Source organism: Schistocerca cancellata, chromosome 8 (assembly GCF_023864275.1).
Source record: "Schistocerca cancellata isolate TAMUIC-IGC-003103 chromosome 8, iqSchCanc2.1, whole genome shotgun sequence".
Lineage (NCBI taxonomy): Eukaryota > Metazoa > Arthropoda > Insecta > Orthoptera > Acrididae > Schistocerca > Schistocerca cancellata.
Genome location: NC_064633.1, coordinates 345,157,326 through 345,182,736, shown reverse-complemented (window position 1 = coordinate 345,182,736; position 25,411 = coordinate 345,157,326). Strand labels below are relative to the sequence as shown.

Genomic DNA, 25,411 nt, shown 5'->3' with positions numbered 1-25,411 from the left:
TACGTTAAATGTGCATATTAGGGGTAAAGACGTCGGTAAAAAGCCTCTTATAAATCCCTGGATCGATTCCAACTAGAGATGGGCAAAACTGTTCTTTTCAGAGATCGGATCAGAACACTTCACTCACTGAAATGAACTAGCTCTTTTTCATGACTCACCATTCATTCACAATAGAAAATAAATGGAAGGCACATTGCCCTTTAAACTTGGTTTATTCCAGTACTATACCTGTATTTTGATCTTATTTGATCCTATTTTGAAGTGACACAGATAATGAGTAAGAATTTTGTATTGTTTATTGAAATTTCCACGATATGACAAAGTTTTTGATTATTGACTTATTTTGCACTATCATGGTTTTTTGGGTGATCGGAAAATGTTGTAACTTGAGATTTACATTAACAATATATTTGGCTATAATGTATTAAAATTTCATTAACCTTGTACAAATACATCGCTAGCCATATATTTTTAAAGTGAACGTTTCCTTCCGAAGACGCCTAAAATCGCAAAATCCGTACCAGAATAAGAAAAAAATATATATAAATTTGACTGTAAGACTAAAGTGCTGCATATAGCCTTACGCAGAATAAAACAAGGAAAATATTGGTGTATCACATTTTGCGATACGTTTATCGGTTTGCTCGTAATTAAAGCGTAAATTCGAGTGTCCATAATAAAAATCCTATAGTAAGAAGAGTCGTCAGGGACCTAATCTGATCAGTTTAAACAAATAAAAATAAAATAAAAACAAATGATGTATACATAACATAATAAAGTAATATACATAGCGGTATTACTACGAAGAACTATATCCAGTAGAGACGAACTCCGATGCAGAGGCGCTGAGCAGAGCAGGTCGAGCCGCGAGCTGTATTACTGCGTGAGCTAAGACCGCAGAGACCAGAGTGACACCTGAGTTGCTTTGCTCAACGCTCTGGCTAGAGTCGAGAACAGTGGGGTGAGCGTTGAGCGGGCGAGTTCCGAGGGTGGGGGGAGCGGTGAACGGCCACCAGTCACCCGCTCCGAGACAAATCGTCCGTTCTCTTGCGAGCAGGTTGTTGCAAGTAGTTATAACGTTCTACGCTAGAAAGCTCTCTGTCCTGTTGCTCGCATCAACTGCCTAGAGGGCAGGAGGTGCGACTGAAACGATCGCCGACAGAGTGCGATGCTAAGTTAAGCTGCGCCAGACGCTGCACGCGGCAGAGGACGCACAGAGACGGCACGGCATATGTGAAACACAAAATACAATGGGGCACTGCACAATGCAGGCAGCCAAGGTAGAAGCAGGGCAGAGGCCGGCGCCGGCTGTGTTGTGTGGCGTGCACTGTGCTCTGACCAGCAGAGGTGCCGCTGATATTCTCTCTCTCTCTCTCTCTCTCTCTCTCTCTCTCTCTCTCTGCGTGGGAAACGTTTGGAGCTACCGTTCTTTTTTTCTGAATCACTGATTGTTCACTCCTTTGAAAGATTCAACTCTATGAATCAGTTCAGGAGCGGATCCCCCATCTCTAATTCGAACCAAACTTGGTACACATCTGGAAAGACATACTGTGGGGCTAAGAACCAGCAACCTTCTATTGGGTGGGAGTGATAACGTTGAAACAGGAGGTGGGAGGAGCAGATGGAAGACGGAGGGCTGCGCGGGATTAGCCAGACGGTCTCAGGCGCTGCAGTCATGGACTGTGTGGCTGGTCCCGCGGAGGTTCGAGTCCTCCCTTGGGCATGGGTGTGTGTGTTTGTCCTTAGGATAATTTAGGTTAAGTAGTGTGTAAGCTTAGGGACTGATGACCTTAGCAGGTTAAGTCCCATAAGATTTCACACACATTTGATCATTTTTGCAAGAGAGAGGGTGGGGGAGGGTGGAGGAGATGGACACAGGTATGGCAGAGGAGAAAATGAAGAGGGGAGGAAGGAGGAGATGTACTGAGGTGGGAGTATCAGACAAACAGAGAGATTGGCAGGAGCAGATAGACAGATAGAGGGGGAAGCAGCACATGGAGAGGGAGAGGAGGAAGTGAACATGGAGTGGTGGGTTGAGGAGGTGGACAGAGAGAAGGGGGAGAAGGGGATTCACAGAGAGCCTGGAGGAGGAGAAAGACTAATAGAATTGGAATAGATACATATCTTGGCAACGGAGGGTACTCAGTAGCTTTATACCAATCATTAAACCGATCTGATTCAGGGAAAACTTAACATAGTATTAGTAATCAAGATGCATCTTTAAAAATGCTAATGACAATGGCGCTGCAGTCTGTTCTGTTGGATGACGTTTTTCGGATCCCACGATATTTCCTAGAGGCAGCTGCTCGACGTCGTCAAAATGGTTCAAATGGCTCTGAGCACTATGGGACTTAAGTTCAGAGGTCATCAGTCCCCTAGAACTTAGAATTACTTAAACCTATCTAACCTAAGGACATCACACACATCCAAGCCCGAGGCAGGATTCGAACCTGCGACCGTAGCGCGACATCGCCATGTGGTGGCTACTGATTGCTGCTCACAACTTGCAATGCCTGCTGCGACCTGTTACAGAGGCCTCGTTTCAAAGTCGCGCATCTGCGATCGAGATGGCTCCAGGCAGATTAAGCTAGCATATTTAGAGACCACTACCGGCAACCGAGCTGTGGCTTTCCGCGTATGTGTTAGGCTAGGACACTGGTGCTGCTGAAGCGCCGCTGTGGCCGGGAGACAAACCTAACATGATAGCTAGGTTCACCCTCCACTAAGTTGGGAGTGTAAATTTTGCTAGAATTCTTGTCTTTTCTCTGCCGGTTAGTGCAGTGTTCCAGGATGTATAATCTACTACCGTAAAATGTAAGCTTTCACGGCCCGAACTATCACAGTTAATAAAATGTTCCGGACTATTATGCCGTGGTCGAATGGATTTCACCTTAAAACCCAACGTTTCATCCTCACCTGCGGAGGACATTTCCAAGAGGGATAATAGCTTCTTTGAATGTCCAATCAACACACTGGCTCGGTACCGACTACAGCAAAATTCCGCTTCCGTGTGCTTCCGCGCAGTGGCGTGATGTCAAATGTTTTCAATGCGCGAGCGCAATTGGCCGTTGTCGACTGCCGTCGTCCCCTGTCGCTATCACCACATGGTGGAAGACTGGCACACATCTTCAGCACTGGAATCCAGATGTCGTTCAATTTCACGCCCTCCTCCTTGCTACTGAAATTCCTGGCGTGTTTTACATTCTCTACAGCCTCTCTGTCCTCTCACCCTTCACTGTATACGCTTGCGCCTTCCAGTACTTAAGTCTTATCAAAATGAATGCTGTGGTCTCCTGGCTGAAGCATGTTCCACAACAGCTGATCTGTCAGTCTCCCTTTTCCTGCAATTGCCCCTGTGCCCTTCTGGTCGTTTTTTGACCGTTCTTTTCGTAAAATCAACATACATCTCTCCACAGCTGCACGGAATCCTATAAATTCCTGCTTTTTCCAGCGGCTGGCTAGCAACCTAGGCCGATTTTATGTGATCTTGTAACTTCCGTTTGGGCTTGTAGTTTATCACGATGTTTCACTTTATCAAGATTTTTCCTATGCCGTCAGTCACGCCATTAATGAAAGGAGCAAAACTTTCGATTTCACCGGCGCTTGGGCATCGGTATGATTTCTACCTGGTGGTCTTAACGCTCTTTTCACCTCAGCGAACGAATAATCATTGTTGAGCAATGCATTGGTGAAATGTTTCAATTCTGCGTCAAGCAGCTCCTGTTCGCAGATTTTCCTTGCTCCATACGCCAACGTTTTCATGATGCCTTGTCACGGCACAGTGCGGAAGCACGCGGAAGCAGAATTTTACTGTAGTCAGTAGCGAGCCTGTTCGGAGAAGTTACGACCCCCCTTGAAAATGTCCTCCGTAGTTGGGGACGAAACGCTGGGTTTTAAAATGAAATCCATTTGATCGCGGCATAATAGCACGGGAAATTTTATTAATAGTGACAATCCATTACTGCCCAAATTAAATTTTTGTTAATCTTTTATATTTATTACTATACATCGTTTGCTACACTGAAAAAGAATCAACAGCCGTAATTTTTCCCCAGAGCATGCAGCTTTACTGTGTAGTTCAAAGATGATGGCGTCATCTTGTGTAAAATATTCCGGAGGTAAAATAGTCCCCCATTCGGATATCAGGGCGGGGACTACTCAGGACAATCTCGTTATCAGAAGAAAGAAAACTGGCGGTTTGCGGATCGGAGCATGGAATGTCAGATCCCTTAATCGGGCAGGTAGGTTAGAAATTTTAAAAAGGGAAATGAATAGGTTAAAGTTACAAATAGTGGGAATTAGTGAAGCTCAGTGGCAGAAGGAACAGGAAAATTAAAGAGCCCGTTGGGGAAAGAGAAGTAATTTATGAATGTCAAGAGCTCAGATGGGAAAGCCATCCCAAGCAAAGAAGGGAAAGCTGAAAGGTGGAAGGAGTTTATAGAGGCCCTAAAAAGGGAGATTAACTTGAAAGCAATGTCATAGAAAGGGAAGTTAGCGTATATGAAGATGAGATGGGAGATATGATACTACGAGCAGAATTTGACAGAGCACTGAAATACCTAAGTCGAAACAAGGCCTCGTGGATAGACAACATTCTGTTAGAATCACTGAGACTGTAGTTATAAGAGTCGAGTGACATAAAAGGGAAGCAGTGGTTGGGAAGGGAGTGAGACAGGTTTGTAGCCTCTCCCCGATGTTATTCAATCTGTATATTGAGCAAGCAGTAAAGGAAACAAAAGAAAAAAATTGGAGTAGGAATTAAAATCCCTGGTGAAGAAATAAAAACTTTGCAAATCGCCTATGACATTTTAATTCTGTCAGAGACAGCAAAGGACTTGGAAGAGCAGTTGAACGGAATGGACAGTGTCTTGAAAGGAGGATGTAAGATGAACATCAACAAAAGCAAAACGAGGATAATGGTATGTAGTCTAATTAAATCAGGTGACGCTGAGGGAATTAGACTAGTAAATGAGACACTTAAAGTAGTAGACGAGTTTTGCTATTTGGACTGCAAAGTAACTCGTCACGATCGAAGCAGAGAGGATATACAATGTAGACTGGCAGCGGCAAGGAAAGCGTTTCTCGAGAAGAGAATTTGTTAACGTCGAGTATAGATTTGAGTGTCAGGAAGTCGTTTCTGAAAGTATTTTTATGGAGTGTAGCCATGTATGGAAGTGAAACATAGACGATAAACAGGTTAGACAAGAAGAGAATAGAAGCTTTTGCAGTGTGGTGCTACAGAAGAATTCTGAAGATTCGATAGGTAGGTTACGTAACTCATGAGAATACTGAATAGAATTGGGTAGAAGAGAAATTTATGGCGCAACTTGACTAAAAGAAGCGACTGGTTGGTAGGACACGTTCTGAGGGTTCAAGGAATCACAAATTTAGTATTGGAGCGAAGCGTGGCGTGTAAAAATTGTGTAGGGAGACCAAGGTATGAATGCACTAAACAAATTCAGAGGGATGTAGGTTGCAGTAGTTACTCGGAGACGAAGAATCTTGCACAGGATAATCATGGAGAGCTGCATCAAACCAGTCTTTGGACTGAAGACCACAACAACACTAAAACTCTAAATACTTGGTGTGATGATATTCTGGCTGAAGAAACATTTAAACTGCATGGCCATTTTTCCCAGTAATTGATTGCTTCTGATTGAAAGAATAAACGTTCAACAAGCCTTTAAATCAGCATAACAAGATTGTAGAAGTTAACTCCCGTCCAAAAAATCGATAAAAGCTTAGTCTCATCACAATCACCATTAATATAACGCTGGTCACTATTGGATTAATTGACATTTGCTTCCAGGCTGTACTTAATTGGGTTACCTCCTGTGGACATATTTATTGTGTAAAACTTCCTAGCAGATTAAACTGTGTGCCAGGTCTGGGCTTAAAACCGGGATCTTTGCTCCCTTCGGGTCCAGGGGTAAGAAAAGACCCAAGGTATTCCTGCCTGTCGGAAGAGGTGACTAAAAGGGGTCTCACACGTTTGGGCCTTTATGTGATGGTCCCCTGTCGGGTTTGATCTCCATTCTTCAAAATTTTCCCGAAGAGCGAGCCAATATGGTGCATCCTGTGCTGAGACCTCTCCCACCTTTCGTTGACATGGATCTGCACTTCTGCTCATTTTCCAGCTGTTGGGTGAGGTCACCGTCCTGGGTGCGTTTCCCTCCATCCACTGTGCAGTATCGTTTGCTGCGCTGACGATGATAATGGACTTGTTTGTTTGTTTGCATCTGATTATCAGCACGGTAGCTAGTCCGTTGTCGTGGGGTAGCCATGTACCCTGTTGGTTGTAGCCCCCTGACTACACAGGGATCGCTCTGCTGATGCCTGCGCCGTATGCCACGTATGTTCCACGTATGCCAAGGAGTAGATACCCTTCTCCTTGGGTCATTGGGACTCCCGGCAATGGCCTTCCTGCCAGGTGGCCCTTGCTGTGACTGGGTGGCACCCATGGGGAGGGCACCTGGTCGGAGTGGGAGGATGATACGCCACGAAGCATAGTACGTCATCTCTTGCTGGTGTTCAACCACCAGGAGTCTCTGTGTGGTCAAGGTCTAACTTCAGTGCTAAGAAATATGATCCAGAATTGTTCCCCTCCCTGGCCACACCATGGGAGGAATGCCAGGCTAAGGATGGCAGTGAACCTTATTCACCCCGGTACCTCAAATGTATGAGAGTTGATGGAGAATCTTTCCTGTCAATGAAGCTTCAGTTTTTTGTGGACCATTTAGAGGAAAAGTTTGGGAAGGTGGAGGGCTTGTTCAAAATGCAATCAAGGTCAGCCTTGATAAAAAGAGCATCCTCTGCCCAGTCACGGGAATTACTTGCTTATGACAAGCTGGGGAATGTTTCTGTTACCATCACACCCCATAAGAGCTTAAATATGGTCCAGGATATTATATTCCACAGGGACCTTCTTTTACAGTCTGATGACGAGCTGCGCGCCAACTTAGAGCGACGAGGTGTCCATTTGTCCAGCGCGTCCATTGGGGACCGAGGGATAATCAGGTTGCCACTGGTGCCCTCATCTTGGCCTTCAAGGGTGACACATTACCGAAGAAGGTCAAGGTGATGATCTATCGCTGTGATGTCAAGCCATACATCCCTCCATTTAGGCAGAGCTTTAAGTGCTGGAAGATTGGCCATATGTCTTCCTGCTGTACTTCCAGCATCACAAGTCGAGATTGGGGATGTCCAAGGTTCGAATCTTGCCTTGGGCATAGATGTGTGTAATGTCCTTAGGTTATTTAGATTTAAGTAGATCTAAGTCTAGGGTACTGATGACCTCAGATGTTAAGTCCCATAGTGCTTAGAGCCATTTGAACCAACTTGAGCTCACCGGACTGTAGGATTCTACAGAAGGAAAGGAAAATAATGGAATACAAGACCCTGCACCAACTGACCTACACTGAGGCTAAGAGGAAATATGAGAGGCTAAATCCTGTGCGTGTGACAACAACTTACACTGCTGCTACTTCAGGTTCCTATCAGTGGCAAAGCGGACACCCACCAGTGGCCGAAGCACCCACACATAGCTGGTTGTAGGTCTTCATGGTCCTCCTCAGTCTCTGAGACTGTATCAGTGAACCCCTCCCAGCTGGACAAACCTAAAGAGCAGCAGGAGAAACCAAAAAAGAAAAAGACCCTCAAGAACCAAGGCACTGCAGTGGCACCCACACCACCGATACCTATAAGCTCAGCATCTGAGGATGAAGTGGAGATTCTGGTGTCTGATAAGGACTTAGATCTCGCTGGGCCCTCAGACACAATGGATGTTGATCGCACAGGTACTCATGTGGTGGCAGCAGGTGACCCTGAGGCGCAGACTGCTTCATTGAGTGTTCCATACCTTCCCAGTCTCACGATCCCGTCATCCTCCAGTGGAATTGCGGCGGTTTCTTCCGCCATCTGGCTGAGCTACGACAACTGTTAAGCTTTACACCTGCTTTCCGCATTGCACTCCAGGTTCCCAGCAATGCAAGCAACTGTCCTTCTTGACTACAGGGGATATTAAAAGAGCCATAGCGAATATAATAGTGTTTCAGGTGTAGTTTGCGTCTAGGTCCTGGACTCAGTATGTAGTGAACCTGTGCTCCTTCAATCCAGTGGAATTGCGGCGGTTTCTTCCACCACCTGGCTGAGCTACGACAACTGTTAAGCTTTACACCTGCTTTTTGCATTGTCCTCCAGGTTCCCGGCAATGTGGACACCTGTCCTTCTTGGCTACAGGGGATACTAGAAGAGCCATACCGAATATAATAGTGTGTCAGGTGTAGTTTGCGTCTATATCCTGGACTCAGTATGTAGTGAACCTGCGCTCCTTCAAACTCTTCTTGAAGCAGAAGTCAGGATACGGACGACACAGGAAATAACTGTCTCCAACGTGTATCTCCCTCCAGATGGTGCAGTACCCCTGAATGTATTGGCTGCACTGATTGATCAACTCCATAAACCTTTACTACTTTTGGGAGATTTTAACGCCCATTACCCCATGTGGGGTGGGGCACTGTGCTTAATGGCCAGGCTAGAGACGTCGAAAATTTACTATCTCAGTTCGACCTCTGCCTCTTAAATACAGGTGTCCCCACACATTTCAGTGTGGCAAATGACACGTATTCAGCCATTGATCTCTCGGTTTGCAGTCCTGACCTTCTTCCATCTATCCACAGGAGAGCACATGACGACTTGTATGGTAGTGACCACTTCCTCATCTTTCTATCACTCCCTGGCGTCAAGCCCACGGACGCCTACCCAGATAGGCTTCCCACAAGGCAGACTGGGAAGCCTTCACCTCTGCTGTCACCGTTGAATCTCCCCCACATGGTGCCATCGATGTTGTGATTGAGCAGGTCACTACATCGATAGGGAACGCGATCCCTCGTTCTTTAGGGTATTCCTGATGAAAGTCAGTACCCTGGTGGTCGCCGGAAGTTGCTGAGGCAATTAAAGAGCGTCGGCGAGCTCTACAGCGACATAAGAGGCACCCTTCCCTAGAGCATCTAACAGCCTTTAAACAGCTCCATGCTCGCGTTCGCCAGCTTGTAAAAAGACGGAAACAGGTTTGTTGGGAGAGGTATGTCCCGACCATTGGGTGCCATACGTCACCTTCCCAAGTCTGGATGAAAATCAAACGTGTTTTTGGGTACCAGACTCCAACAGGTTTCCCTGGCGTTACAATCGATGACTTGTTATCTACTGACGCAAACGCGATTGCCGAGCACTATGCTCGAGCCTCTGCGTCGGAGAATTAGTCCCCAGCCTTTCGCACTCTCAAACGTCGGCTGGGACTGAAAGTCCTCTCGTTCACTACACGCCACAATGAACCCTATAACGCCCCATTTACAGAGTGGGAGCTGCTCAGCGCCCTCGCACATTGCCGTGACACAGCTCCTGGGAAAGATCGGATCCACAGTCAGATGATTAAACATCTCTCGTCCGACTACAATCGACATCTCCTCGTCATCTTCAACCGTATCTTGTGCGATGGCGCCTTTCAATCGCAGTGGCGGGAAGGCACCATCATCCCGGTGCTGAAACCCGGTAAAAACCAGCTTGGCGTGGATAGCTAGCGGCTTATCTGCGTCACCAACGTTCTTTGTAAACTGCTAGAACGCGTAGTGAGCCGGCGGTTGTGTTGGCTCCTGGAGTCACGTGGCCCACTGGCTCCATGCCAGGGAGGTTTCCGCCAGTGTCGCTCTACCGCTGATAATCTTGTGTCCCTCGAGTCTGCGATCCAAACACCTGGTTGGCGTCTTTTTTGACTTATGCAAAGCTTACGACACGATCTGGCGACATCATATCCTAGCCACATTGTATGAGAGCGATCTCCGGGGCCCATTCCCGATTTTTATCTAAAACTCCCTGCCGCTCCGCACTTTCCGTGTCCAAGTTGGTGGCTCCCATAGTCCCCCCGTATTCAGGAGAATGGAGTTCCGCAGGGCTCCGTATTGAGTGTCTATTTTTAGTGACTATTAACGGTCAGTCTAGCAGCAGCTGTAGAGCCGTCCGTCTGTATGCAGATGACTTCTGTATTTCGTACTGCTCCTCCAGTACTGGTGTTGTTGAGCGACGCCTACAGGGAGCCATTCACAGCCGCGAAGCCGTGTGTCATGCACTTCTGTCGGCATCGTACCGTTCATCCAGAACTTTCGCGTAATGACGATCCACTCACTGTAGTGGAGACATTCCGATTCTTAGGACTGATTTTCGACGCTCGATTGACTTGGCTTCCCTCATCTTCGTCAGCTTAAGCGGAAGTGCTGGCACCACCTCAATGCCCTCTGCTGGCTGAGCAAAACCAACTGGGGTGCATATAGCTCTACACTGCTACAGCTCTACAGATCCCTTGTTCAATCCCGCCTTGACTATGGGAGTCTGGTTTATGGTTCAGCAGAGCCCACGGCGTTGCGTTTACTCAACCCAGTGCGCCACTGCAGCGTTCGACTAGAGACGGGAGCTTTTAGAACGAGTCCGGTGACCTGTGTCCCGGTGGAGGTTGGAGTGCCTCCATTGCAGATCCGACGTGCACACTTACTCGCGAGTTATGTTACCCACATTCGTAGTTCTCCAGAGCATCCGAATTACCATCTCTTTTCTCACCCACGGCAGTTCATCTCTCGCATCGGCAGCCCAAGTCAGGGCTAACGATTGCGGTTCGCGTCCAATCCCTTCTGTCTGAACTGGAGTTCTTCCTTTTACCACCTCTACTTGACGTCAATTCACGCACACCTCCATGGCGTAAACGTAGGCCGAAGCTTCGTATAGACATTCTGCATGGTCCTAAGGACTCCGTTAACCCCGCTGCTCTCTTCTGTCACTTGCTCTTGATTCATGACGTGTTCCGGGCCTCTGAAGTGGTTTACACCGACGGCTCGATGTCTTATGGTAATGTTGGCTTCGCCTATGTGCACAGAGACATTCCTTGCCCGTTGGCTGTAGTGTATTCACTGCAGAGCTGGTGGCCTTATCTCGTGCACTTGAGTACATTTGCTCATGCTCTGGCGAGTTGTTTCTTCTCTGTACTAACTCCTTCAGCAGCTTACAAGCTACCCTCGCCATCCTTTGGTAGCGACCAACCAGAAGTCCATCTATGCCCTGGAACGGTCCAATCGTTCAGTGGTGTTTGTCTGGACCCTGGTCACGTCGGAATCCAAGGAAATGAACTTGCCGACAGGTTGGCCAAACAGGCTACACGGAAACCGCTTCTGGATATCGGCATCCCCGTAACTGACCTGCGTTTGTTATTGCGCCGCAAGGTTTTTCAGCTTTGGGAGACAGAATGGCATAACAGTACGCACAGCAAACTACGAGTCATTAAGGAGACTACGACTGTGTGGAAGTCCACCATGCGGGCCTCTCGCAGGGACTCCGTGGTTCTCAGCCGGCTCCGCAGTGGCCACGCTCGGGCTACCCACGACTACCTCCTGCGCCGTGAAGACATGCCTCAGAGTCGTTGCGGCGCCGGTTGACAGTGGCCCACATTCAGGGGCACCGCCCTACTTTGAGTGCCTTGTGACGAAATCTTAGGTTACCGGACTCGTTGCCGTTAATTTTATCTGACAACGTCTCATCAGCTGATTTAGTTTTACGTTTTATTTGTGAGGGTGAGTTTTATCATTTGATCTTCGTTCTAGCGCATGTCCTTGGTCCCTGTGTGTCCTCCACCCTAGCTCTTTCAGGGTGGAGGTTTTAATGTGTTGCAGAGTGGCTGGCTTCTCCTTTTTATTCTCATGATCAGCCAGCCATGGTAATCTGCTTTCTTGTTTTAACATCTTCTACATGTTTCTTGCGTCTCTCTGTGGTTTTCTTGTCCTCTGCTGTTCCTTGTAGTGTCTGTTGCCTTTCTGTTGTTCTTGGCGTTTTTCCTTGCTTTCGTTATTGTGCTCTACGTCTCGTTTGTTTTATTCTTTCCCTTGTGTGATTGTATTAACAGGAAAAAGGGACCTATGACCAAGCAGTTTGATCCCCCCTCCCTCCTCCCCCCTTTTAAACCAACCAACCAACCAACCGGGATCTTTGGCATTCGCGAGCAAGTGCTTTATAAACCGTGATACTCGAGAACTACCCATGGCTCGTCCTCAAAGTTGCAGCTCCACCAGTACCTCATCTCCTACCTTCCAAACTTCATAAAAGTTCTTATGTGTAGCTTGCAGTGCAAACAATCCTGGAAGAATGTCCAAAAAATATCAGACACCTTTTCCTCATGAACGCTGACGTCTTATCCACATTCTGGTAGATGTCTTTGCTGTTGATAAGTTTCCAGCTGGTCTCAATCTGGACTGCATCCATAGTTTTTCGTAGGATTCTGCTTTCCATGATTCTCATCTTGTAAGTTCATCGGGAGGCATTCACTGGTGTAAAGGCATTCAGCTTTGAGAACAGCACGACAGTGATGTAATTTAGCATTCCAGGAGGTGCACTTTTTCTTGTGAAATCTTTTAGTCGGCCTATATACTCTCATTTTTTGAGGCCCGACGGCAGATCGCAGCTTTTTCAAGTCTATTTTCTTGTATACCCAAGTTCTCGAATTCGTTTATCCCCATAATCTCGCCTATCTCTGAAGGAGTTTCGGATCGTATTTGTCATTCATCATGAAATTGGTCTCTTCTATCGAGATGCCCAGCCCATGCTGCTGGCGATCCTTTCTAGGTGGTTGGTCTGGATGGTCGATTCTTTCAGGCTTTCCAAGTGTATCCCAAAATCATTCGCAAAGGCCAGGTAGTTTAATTCCTCCGATTTTTTCCGACTGCAGATCTGGCTTATTCCTTTATCTTCAGATCCAAAGTCTCACAATCTTATATTTGAATCACGTTGGTAATGTAGAAAAATCCAGTACAAAATTGTATTTAAAAAACTGATTATTATATAATAACCTATGGATAAAGTGAGACCAAAAGTTTCCTTTAGAATACCGTTAATCTAGAACCGGTATGCCCATAAGGCAAAACCATCGTGAGCAGTGAGGCAATCATCCCACCAACGCACCGGGTTGAAGATATCCGTTTGCTAAAACAGGGAGTTCCTGCTGCGTGAAGAAGTCCATAACGGTCTGTTGCACATCTTTATTCGGCAGGAATTGTCGGCCTTTCAAGGCCTTTTTTAAGGGACCGAGAACGTGATAATCGCATGAGGAGAGATCAGAACTGTAGGGTGCTTCTCCCACTTGTTGTTCTTGTTGTAACTTCTGCGTTACGAGATTTGTGATATGGGGATGTGCGTCTTGTGTCGAATCGCGACCAGCACGGAACATGACGCACGTTTCCACAAAGGTGGTTTTCAACAGACATGTTACCCCACACACTTCCTTCATTTCCCGATGGACGTCTATCAGCGTTTTTCCGTCGGTAGCCAAAAAAAGAATAGCAGTACGTCGGTCCTGTCTGGACGCATTTAGTAATATCATCGCCAAAATTCTGGTGTCCGTATTTACCTCACACACGTCGGGAAGGCCCGAATGCCACATTAACCCCTCTCCTACACGTCAGTGCTTATGCATTGAAAAGCCAAAGAAACTGATATAGGCGTGCGTATTCAGTTACAGAGATGTGTAAACAAGAAGAATACGGCGATGCGGTCGGCAACGCGTATATAAGACAACAAGTGTCTGGCGCAGTTGTTAGATCGGTTACTGCTTCTAAAATGGCGCGTTATCAAGATTTAAGTGAGTTTGAACGTGGCGTTATAGTCGGTGCACGAGCGACGGGGCACAGCATCTCCGAGGTAGCGATGTGGTGGGGATTTTTCTGTGCGACCATTTCACGAGTGTGCCGTGAATATCAGGAATCCGTTGGAACATCAAATCTCAGAGATTTGCAAGCAGGTTCAACGACAACTGAAGAGAATCGTTCAACATGACAGAAGTGCAACCCTACCACAAATTGCTGCAGATTTCAATGCTGGGCCATCAACAAGTGTCAGCGTGCGAACCGTTCAACGAAACATCGTTGATACGGGCTTTCGGAGCCGAAGGCCTACATTTGTACCCTTGATGACTGCACGACAGAAAGCTTTACGCCTCACCTGGCCCCGTCAACATCGACATTGGACTGTTGATGAATGGAACCTTGTTACCTGGTCGGACGAGTTTCGTTTCAAATTGGATCGAGCGGTTGGATGTGTACGTGTATGGAGATAATCTTATGAATCCAAAGGCTCTATAATGTTGTGGAATGTGTGCATTAGGAGTGATATGGGACCCGTGGTACTTCTAGATACGACTCTGACAGGCGAACGTACGTAAGCATCCTGTCTGATCACCTTTATCCTTTCATGTCGACTGTGCATTCCGACGGATTTCTGCAATTCCAACAGGATACTGCGACACCCCACACGTCCGGAATTGCTACAGAATAGCTCCAGGAACTCTCTTCTGAATTTAAACACTTCCGCTGCCCACCAAACTCCCGAGACATGAACATTGTTGAGCATATCTGGGATGATTTGCAACGTTCTGTTCAGAAGAGACCTCCACCCCTTCGTACTGTTATACAGACTTATGGATAGCCCTGCATGGTGTCAGTTCCCTCAAGCACTTCTTCGGACGTTAATCGAGTCCGCGGCACGTTGTGTTGCGGCACTTCTGCGTGCTGCCGGAGGCCCTACACGACATTAGGCAGGTGTATCAGTTTCTTTGGTTCTTCAGCGTATAACCGCACCGGCAATAAGTTGCATATATATTGCAACAACACCCTCAAAGGAAACATTTTGATCGCTCTTTATATTTATTTAAATATAATCCTGACGGATTTTTCATAAATGACCTATACGATATAAAGAAGATATAAGTTAGGTTCGATTGATCAGTATTTGTATACAGGATGTCCCTTTTATCCTGACCACCCTAAATAACTGTTTGTCCAGATACAAATTACTAAATGTGTTAAGGAAATGTTCTTTAGCCGTAAGGGGGATATCAATCAGCATGATTGCCTTCGTTGTAACTTCGTTTTCTCAAAGATGTGAACTGCGGTATGACTTTTTTTAAATTGCACCGTGTATTTTTGATTCGGTAATTCATTTCCTCTCCTAAAGACCTATTCAAAAATGTATCACAGTGTTCCCTTCACTGAAACACAACGTTATTAATTACGTAACACAACACTGACGTTCACGCTCCGAGCGCTTAGTGCAGGTACTGGGGTAATGGAACACATCCTCGCGCTGACGTTGACAGAGGAAAAATGTAAACGTAAGTAGAATGCACACCCGTCATTCCGTCAACCATCGTCAGTGGAAGAGTTGTGTGAGTAGAGTGTACACCAACGAAGAGAAGGTAGAAATGCTACTCATCTATGGGGAATGTAAATTAGCAGAACAGTAATTGCAATACTGTTTTCTTAAGTACGGTTACATCTAGTACAGTAGTTTAGTCCTTTTAAATACCGTTGTGTAGAGTAGGCATACAGTAAAGGCTGTCCTTCCTACAAACTGCATCGACTTTACGTTTCTTTTATTGTTGTTGTTGTTCTTGAAGGTAGCCGAAATGCTACGCAGGCAGCGGAACTACACAGATAGCGATATCCTGCAAGAACCCACCTTCCCGACGGATGTTTTCTCGTTTTATCGCGACGCTTCAGGAACCGGGAAGTTTAAACCCACGACAACGCAATCGTCGTAGCACTCGTACAGACGAAGCTGCCGAAGTAATTGTTCTCGCTTCCGTTGCTATGAATCCACATGTGAGCACACGACAGCTTGAACACAAAATTGGCATTCCTAAAACCAGTGTACATCGTATTCTTACACGTCTCCGGTTCTATCCTTACCATGTACACCTACGTCAAGAATTCCATGGTAATGATTTCCAGAATCGTGTACAGTTCTGGCAGTGGGCACAGCAGTAAATACTCGCCAACCCGAACCTCTTCTCCAATGTTCTATTTACCGATGAATGTTCCTTCTCAAACAAAGGACAGGTAAATACAAGGAACATGCATATTGCTCCAGCTACAACCCACGATAGCTTAGACAGGTGGAACATCAGCGTCAATGGAGAGTTAACGTCTGGTGTGGGATGCTTGGTACTACAATTATTGGCCCTTATTTCATCAATGGTAGTCCAAACGAGCGTATGCCAACTTCCTCAAACGAATTCTTCCTCCTCTTCTGAATGAAATTATGCTAAGAATCAGAATGCTTATGTGGTGTCAACACGATGGATGTCCAGCACATAATGCCTTCCTTGCATGTCGTGTTCTGAACCGAAGGTATCCTGCCGGATGGATTCGTCGAGGAGGAACAGTTACTTGGCCTGCTAAGTCTCCTGATTTAAATCCTCTGGACTTTTTTCTTTGGGAATACATTAAAGACGTTTTCTATCGCGATATTCCAACAACTCCAGAGGACATGCAGGAACGTATCGTGCTTGTTTGTAATTCTCTTCAGTAGGCAACACTGGAAGCAGTAAATAATTCTTTCATTCAACAAGTGCAGCAGTGTATCGATGTCCAGGGTCACCACTTTCAGCACCTTTGAAAGTTCTGCTCCTGGGCAATGGCACAGGAGAGTCAATTTTGTGTTATGTTTTTACTTGGTGTTCATTTGTTTTCTGACAACTCCAGCAAGTGGACGAGTCTGTGATCTCGGGCTCAAAGTCAATGTTGTGTTATGTAATTAATAACGTCGAGTTTCAGTGAATGGTACACTGTGTTACATTTTTGAATAGGTCTTTAGGAGAGGAAATGAATTACCGAATAAAAAATGCACGGCGCAATTTAAAAAAGTCATACTGTAGTTCACATCTTTGAAAAAACAAAGCTACAACGAAGGCAATCATGCTGATTGATATCCCCCTGACTGCTAAACAACATTTGCTTGAAACATTTTGTAATTTGCACCTGGACAAACAATTATTTACGATGGTCAAGATAAATGCAACACCCTGTATATCTTGTAACTGAAACTGTGTTTTTTTTTGTTTTTTTTTATCTGCAAATGTTGGAAAGTCCAGCACATGTTATTTTTACTTCTTTCTTCAGAATTAGTAAAGATGATATTGCTAACCTATTGTGCTAGCCAAAAAGCATAATATGCCACTCCCATTTAAGGCACAAATCTCTATGAACATGCACAACTTGTCGAAATCCTGATATAATTATCGGATCCTGATATGCAGCACATAACATATTGGATCAGAAATTCTATCTTGAGAACTTTGTTTTAAAATTTGGTAAATTTGCAAATGAGTGTTTTACCAAAATAATATGTGGGATCATTTACTCCTCAGAGAAACAGTACTTGAAACGAATGGTAGCTGTGCGACTTGGTTGCCTGTGCGCTGATAACTGTGAGCTGTGATTTGTTGTGCCAACAGGACACTGCGCAGGCTCAGCTACGACGAGACATTCCTGCAGTCCTACGTTCCGGCGCACATGAGCGCATCGCCATACGTCGCGGGCGTCATTGCTGGCTACGTGCTGCATCGCCGGGAGTCCCAAGCACCTGGCAAGCGTCTGCCGAAGGTCAGTACAGCAGCTAAGCTCTGTTCTCGGGCTATTTTGTCTAACATCAAAATGTAAACTGTACTCTACGTCCAACCAAAGTCTCCAGCACAGCCCAGTTGAGACATTAGACAAGCATTAAAACCGAGCTCTATGCACACGGCTACGACACTGAGACTATGTTTACATTCAACAGGACATTGTCTCTCCCCCAGTATCACAGGAACACTGAAATTACATCACATTGACTTAGCAGCAGTGACATGAAAAGTATTCGCAATTGCGAATGTGGACTACCATCAACTGTATAATATACACACCAAAAAAAGTTTTGCATCACCTCGGTTCCGAGAGTTCCGGAACCTGTACAGAAGTCTGGAATAGAGATCAACATAAACATCATTTCCGCCCTTTTTATTGCTCATGAAACCCACACATTGCATGTTGTACCACCATACAGCGAGACCTTCAGAGATCCACATTGCTGTACACACCGAAAGCTCTAATACCCATTAGCACGTCCTCTTGCATCGATGCATTCTTGTATTCGTCGTGCCACACTATGCACAAGTTCATCAAGGCACTGTTGGTCCAGATTGTCCCACTCCTCAACGGCGATTTGGCGTATATCCCTCACACTGGTTGGTGGGTCACGTCACCCATAAACAGCCCTTTTCAGTCTATTCCAGGCATGTTCGATAAGGTTCATGTCGGGAGAACATTATGGTCACTCTAGTCTAGCGATATCCTTATCCTGAAGGAAGTCATTTACAAGATCTGCACGATGGGGTGCGAATTGTCGTCCATGAAGACGAATGCCTCGCCAATATACTGGCGATATGGTTGCACTATCGGTCGCAGGATAGCATTCACGTATCGTACAGCCGTTACGGCGCCTTCCATGACCACCAGCGGCGTACGTCGGCCCCACATAATGCCACCCCAAAACAGCAGGGAACCTCCACCTTGCTGCACTCGCTGGACAGTGTGTCTAAGGCGTTCAGCTTGACCGGGTTACCCTCAAGCAGGTCTCCGACGATTGTCTGGTTGAAGGCATATGCGACACTCACCGCTGAAGAGATCGTGATTCCAATGGTGAGCGGTCCATTCGGCATGTTGTTGGGCACATCTGTACCGCGCTGCATGGTGTCGTAGTTGCAAAGATGGACCTCGCCATGGAGTGAAGTTGCGCATCATGCAGCCTACTGTGCACAGTTTGAGTCATAACACGACGTCCTGTGGCTACACGAAAAGCATTGTTCAACACTGTGGCGTTGCTGTCAGGGTTCCTCCAAGCCATAATCCGTAGGTAGCGGTCATCCACTGAAGTAGTAAGCCTTGGGCGGCCTGAGCGAGTTTCTGTCTCTCTGTATCTCCTCCATGTCCGAACCATATCGCTTTGGTTCACTCTGAGACGCCTGGACACTTCCCTTGTTGAGAGCCCTTCCTGACACAAAGTAACAATGCGGACGCGATCGAACCTCGGTATTGACCGTCTAGGCATGGTTGAACGACAAACAACACGAGCCGCGTACCTCTTTCCTGATGGAATGACTGAAACTGATCGGCTGTCGGACCCCCTCCGTCTAATAGGCGCTGTTCATGCATGGTTATTTTCATCTTTGGGAGGGTTTAGTGACATCTCCAAACAGTCAAAGGGACTGTGTTTGTGATACGACATCCACAATCAACGTCTGTTTTCAGGAGTTCTGGGAACTGGGGTGACGCAAAACTTGTTTTGATGTGTGTAGAATGACGACAGTGAAAATTTGTGCCTGATCGGCAGTCTTACCCGAGTTTCTCGCTTATCGCGAGCGGTCGCCTTACCATTTGGCTATCCGAGCAAGACTCCATAAAACCATGTGCCCACAACCTTCATTCGTACATCCATTATATATATTCACGTACAGGAGAGATATTTTACTTGGAAGTCGCTTGCCCTGTATTGCAGTTCCTGTGTTATTCCAGATTACGATACTAAGTTCCTTCGGACGGGTTCGAGTCCCGGTCCGGCACAAATTTTCACTGTCGTCATTCCGTCATAAAGCTGATGGCAGTCCATATTCGCAATTGCGAAAACATTTCGTGCCTTTCGTAAAGGCTTTAGTCTCCGCAGTGCCTGTTCCTTGAGACATCTATGCAACTTAGACAGGGGACGGAAACAAAATGAACTGCTGAAATACCAAAGCCACTTTTAGCTATAGACAAAATATGCTTAAAAACTGTCCTTGAGGTAAAGGAACACATGCGATAATCTGCCACGTTATTTAAGTTCTTCTATGTGCGCACAGTAATGACACTGCTATGTCTAAGGTCTGACAAATATTAAAGAATAAAAGTACATTTAAAATTGGGTAGCGAGCTGAGGACATAAATTTTCACGCCATTGTCAAACCAAGTCAAAAGATGCCTTTCAGAGGAACTGACTGATGGACAGTGGCATTCCCGGAGAAGTGACTGACAGTTCTCCCGGGGTTGACGAAAATAATAGCTGTGTTATTGTGTACGTAGTGAAAGACGGAAATAGTGATGTATATGAAAAATATGCAGAGCTCTCGCATAGGTCTTTGGTACACCACAGCATCTGGAAGAGCTGCAGTATCCACTGATACGTTGGTAACATTTGTGCTACTCATAATGCATTTCGACTGTGTCCTCTATAGATTAGTACCCTGTCAGCCCATGTTTTATTCGTAAAACGAACGTTGTGCAACAATACAAATTTGACAAGAAATAGCAATACCCATTCACCGATTTGATACTGCAGAACTAGAGTTATCTGCCAATTTTCTCTTAGGTACGCCGCGGGCCAGGCTTATAGAGGAATTGCGGTTCTTACTGACAAGAATTTGTACAATGCGTTCTTCTATAATTATGACTGATAAAAGGTACAGGTAGGAAATTAAAGTCTATTAGAAGCGAAATTGTTACGGTTCTAAGAGGTTTTGAATATAGAAAACACAGATTGTACTATAATGTTTCGGTGGGGCATCACAGATCACCGAAGCTTTTGCATTGACTGTGTTATCCATCCACAGCATCGAAATAATGAGGAGAATAAAAAGCCTACAATGTACTCTGGATCTGGAAACCTTAAAACTGGTGTTGTAAAGTGAATGAGCGACATTTCGTACAGTAACAAAAGTTAGAATAAGCACTTTTTTCTGTCTTATGTTCAGGAGTGATACTGAGTTCGACTTGTAGAACTTTGCTAGCGTTCTTATTAAAAAAGACACTAGCACTCGAAAGAAACGGAGACATAAATCACAGCCAACGTTTCCTTATTCAGGTTTTCCGTGAATTTCTCAAATACCCTCAGTCTGTCTTCCTACAACGACCTCACGTCCCTTCACCTATCAGTATTTGTGCAACTGAAGTACTGCTCTGTGTCTAGTAACTTCAATGTCAGTTTTAACTTAAAACCCTAATGATCAACAGGATCTGTAACACAATCCTGTCTCAGAAATTTTAATGGAACTCACTCGTGGTGCAGACAGTACAGCTGACAAACGTGTGCAGACAGCTTCTGTTAGTGAAATAAGTGACGTAGCAGCCGTAAAGAAGACCATTTGATAACGCTGGGACGCGTATTGACAATAAGTAAATCCGTATTGTATGGTGTTAAACGAACAGAGTCTATAATAAGTGAGAGCTACCAGGTGTGATAACGAGGTGATGTGAATTCCAGAGGTGAATATTCAGTGAAAATGAAAGGAGCCGTATTCTATTGGATGGATCGGAAGGGGGAGAAACAGAAAATCCCTCGACGGTAGCGTCAGAGGAGCTGGGTCCATGTGACCTGGCCACTTTCTATTTACGATGAGGGGATCGATAGTCCAGGCTGGAGCTCTGACGTCACTGGGCCAAATGTCAAATTCAGGGGCAGTGCAACAGGTGGAACCTGCGAGAGAGCTGAAATCAAATACGGGCAACCCTACAGCGAATGCTAATTCTGCGAGAAGAGGAGAACGAGACAATGGCGCGATATTTGGACGGCATACGAAAATTGTTGCAAACAGACGCCCTTTTGTTTGACTCTAGTAATGAGTTCTATGCTCAGTTCCTACAAAATTTATTGTTGGCAAGTTGCTCCTGTAACTCTATTCTTTAGTGGGAAAAAAACGAGTTTACGGCGTATCGAATCAGATTTGTAACTGGATTCAGAATTCCATGCACACAGACGTAAACTCGTCGTTCTTAACGGCACGAACTCGACAGATGTTGAGATAATCTCCGGAGTACCCAAGGTGTGTTTTAAGGCCATTTACAGTATGTAAAAATGATCTAGAGTATAATTTCGAAAGCTGCTTGTTGCTGTTCAAGGACAATGCTGTTGTCAATAGGAATGATGGAACGCCAGAAGACTGTAGAGAAATTCCCGCGGAAGATCGGTGATAGTGCATGGACCGGCAGTTGACACTGAAAGTAAATAAATGTTAGGTACTGCGCCAGAGCCCGATGGAATCACTATCAGATCCTATACTGAACTTACGGCAGAGTTAGGACTTCTTCTAACTACAATCTATCATAGATCCTTCGAAAAAAAAAAAGTGCCGTGTAGTCGGAAGAAAGCAAAGGCCACTCTCCACAAGAACGCTAGCAAAAGCGACTTAAAAAGCTACCGTCCAACATCAATGACATCCATTTGTTGTAGAATCTTAGAAAAGATTCTAAGTTCAAACGTAATGAGGTACCTCGAACAGAATGACCTCCTCATTGATCATGGAAAACCAGCTCGCATTTTTCTCACATGACATGCTGAAAGCCATGGACCAAACCAGTCAGGTAAATTTATCGATTTCGGAACAATATTTGGCTCAGTACCACATCTACCCATATTATCAAAAGTACGATCGCGTGAGGTGCCAAGCGAAATTAGTGACTGGGTTGAAGATTTCATAATAGAGAGGACACAGTGTGCTGTCTTGGATGGAGAGTCATCGGCAGATGTGAAGTAACTTCGGGAGGGCCCCAGGGATGTCTGCTGTATGTTAATGACCTTGTAGACAATGTTAATAGTTGTTGGTATTGTAGTCTTCAGTCCTAAACTGGTTTGATGCAGCTCTCCAGCCTACTTTAAATGCGCAAGCCACTTCATCCTCGAACAACTACTGCAACATACATCCCTCGGAATCTGCTTACTGTATTCACCTCTTAGTCTCCTCTACGATTTTTACCCACCACGCTTACCTGCAGTACTAAATTGGTAATCCCTTGATGCCTCAGAATGTGTTCTACCAACCAAACTCTTCTTTAAGTGAGGTTGTACCCCAAATTTCTCTCCTCCCCAATTCTATTCAGTACCTCCTCATTAGTTACGTGATCTGACCATCTAATCTTCAGCGTTCTTCTGTAGCACCACATTACAAAATCTTCTGTTCTCTTCCTGTCTAAATTGTTTATCGTCCACGTTTCTTTTCCATACACGGCTACACTCCATACAGATACTTTCGCAAGGACTTTCTGACACTCAAATCTACAATCGATGTTAACAAATTTCTCTTCTTCAGAAACGCTTTTCTTGCCATTGCTAGTCTACATTTTATATCTTCCCTGCTTCAACTATCATCAGTTATTTTGCTTCTAAACTCAGACTTTTCGCAGATGATGTAGTCATCTATAACAAAGAATTGTCAGAAGGAATCTGTACAAATATTCAGTGAGATCTTTTTAAGATTTCAAAGTGGTACAAAGATTGGCACCTTGTTTCAAATGTTCATAAGTGTAAACTGAGGCACTTCAGAAACCGAAAAAACGTGGTTGCAAGGACTATAAAATCACTTACGTTATTATACAATGTATTTTCCGACGTATGTGACGTATAAAGGTTTGACTCGGTCCTGGCGGCTCGTTTGGATAGTTCGCGCTAAGCGGGAAAGCCAGGTTCGAGTACCGGTACGGCACAAAATATCATATGTCACTGATAAATAACACAGCAGAAGTCAATTTCGATCCGCAATTTGCGAATCAAATTTCGTAATTACAACAGCAATGACATACAGTTAATCGGTTAATTCATACAATTACCTAAGTGTAACAGTTTGTAGGGATATGAAAAGCAACGATCGCATTGGCTCAGTCGAGCGTAAAGCAAGGGGCAGACTTCGGTTTGTTGGCAGAATACTGGGGAAATGCAACCAGTCTACAGAGGAGACTGCGTGGTAAACAGTCGTGCGACCCAATCTAGAATATTGATCAAATGTGTGGGGCCCGTAACATATAGGACTAACTGGGGACGTCGATCGTATACAGAGAAGGGCAGCACGTACGTCACAGGTTTGTCTGACGAGCGGGAGAGTATCACAGAGACGTGGAAAGAACTGAACTGGCAGAGACTTGAAGATGGACGGAAGCTATATAAAGTTTAAAGGTCTGGCTTTGAATGATTACTCTAGGAATATACTACAACCTCCTACATGTCGCTCTCATAGAAATCGTAAGGCCAAGATTAGATTAATTACAGCACGCACGGAGGCATTTAAACAATCTTTCTAATGAATGAAACGGGAAGAAACCCTAATAACAGGCACAGTGGGACGTGCCTCTGCCATGCACTCCACAGTGGCTTGCAGAGTATAGATATAGATGTTGATCTGGATGTAGGTAAAACTAGTTTTAGGAGATTCATTCGATGAATCATAAGGAAATGCAATTCATTTACGAAAGAAGGGACCTAAAAAACAATTGTTCCATCGATATTTGAGTACTGATGGTCGTTATGATACCTTAAACAGGATGGATTAACAGAAGAGACGGAGAAGATACAACGAAGAGTGGCGCACTTCGTCATGGACTTGTATAACAAGCGCGAGAGCGTTACGGAGATCCTGAACAAATTCCAGTGACGGACATTCCAAGAGAGGAACGGTGCATCACAGAGGGGTTTGTTGTGGCTTTACGTGGTATAGACGTACATGTAGGTCAAAACTGAGCGCTAGATAATCATTGCAGTGCCGGACAAGTACACGAGCTTGAGTTACCCTAATTGTTATCCTACTTGACAGCAGCGTTCTGCACAAAAAAGATTTCTTTCATCGAGATATAACGACTAATGACAAACAGTGATCTGAATTAAAGTAAGACGTTTGAACAGTACCTGGAAACTAAATGCTGACAGTGAGCAACAAGCAAAGGGAAGAGTCTGTTAGCAGTTTTATACGACATTTGTAGAGTACACATATTGGGCAAATATCTTCAGTCGTCGTGAGCCTGAATGCTGAAGAAGAGTCTCATACAGCATCGTAAGGGTACTGTGAGACAAGCAATGTCAAAATTAGTCAAGGTGGCTTTCAGCGCATGCGCTGGCTTACGCATTCTGCTCAGACTCAACATCCGTGCCCGAGTGGCGGTTTCCAAACCTCTGATCACCACCAAGAAGTATTAGTGAGACACAAGCGTTGTCGAAACTGTGCGCCTTGCCGGCCCATTCTGTAAATTTTTATTTTACACCTTGTTATAAATGAAGTCCCTAGGGAATTGTAAAGATGTCGATAGAACAATGTATGTTATTGTCAATGGGTAACCACAAACTGGCGTAGCATGTTTCTGAAACTGTTCATCTCCGCGTAGCCAAATTGTAATTAAAATTACAGTTATTTGAGATCATTCCCGAGCCGGCCGGTGTGGCCGAGCGGTTCTAGGCGCTTCAGTCTGGAACCGCGCGACCGCTACGGTCGTAGTTTCGAATCCTGCCTCGGGCATGGATGTGTGTGATGTCCTTAGGTTAGTTAGATTTAAGTAGTTCTAAGTTCTATGGGACTGATGACCTCAGATGTTAAGTCCCATAGTACTCAGAGCCATTTGATCATTCCCGAATTGCCTTTAGATGACACAAGACAAATAAATGTTCAGCACAACAGTTAATTCAATGAATACAAAATTAAATCGTAATCTGCTATTGGTCAGTGTTTAATTGTAGGCACAGCGAGCAATTAACAGTTCGATTGTGTGGAAGCGCAAGAGAA

At 45.2% G+C, this 25,411-nt stretch overlaps 1 protein-coding gene across 1 annotated transcript in view; it reads left to right on the top strand.

Annotated features, from left to right (window-relative positions):
• The window catches only part of LOC126095564 (nose resistant to fluoxetine protein 6-like), a 586,153-nt gene that overhangs the window by 489,467 nt on the left and 71,275 nt on the right, over positions 1-25,411 (top strand). Inside the window, exon 10 of the mRNA XM_049910342.1 lies at positions 17,321-17,468. Within this exon, the coding sequence (XP_049766299.1) occupies positions 17,321-17,468 (148 nt within the window). The remainder of the gene's footprint in view (positions 1-17,320; positions 17,469-25,411) is intronic.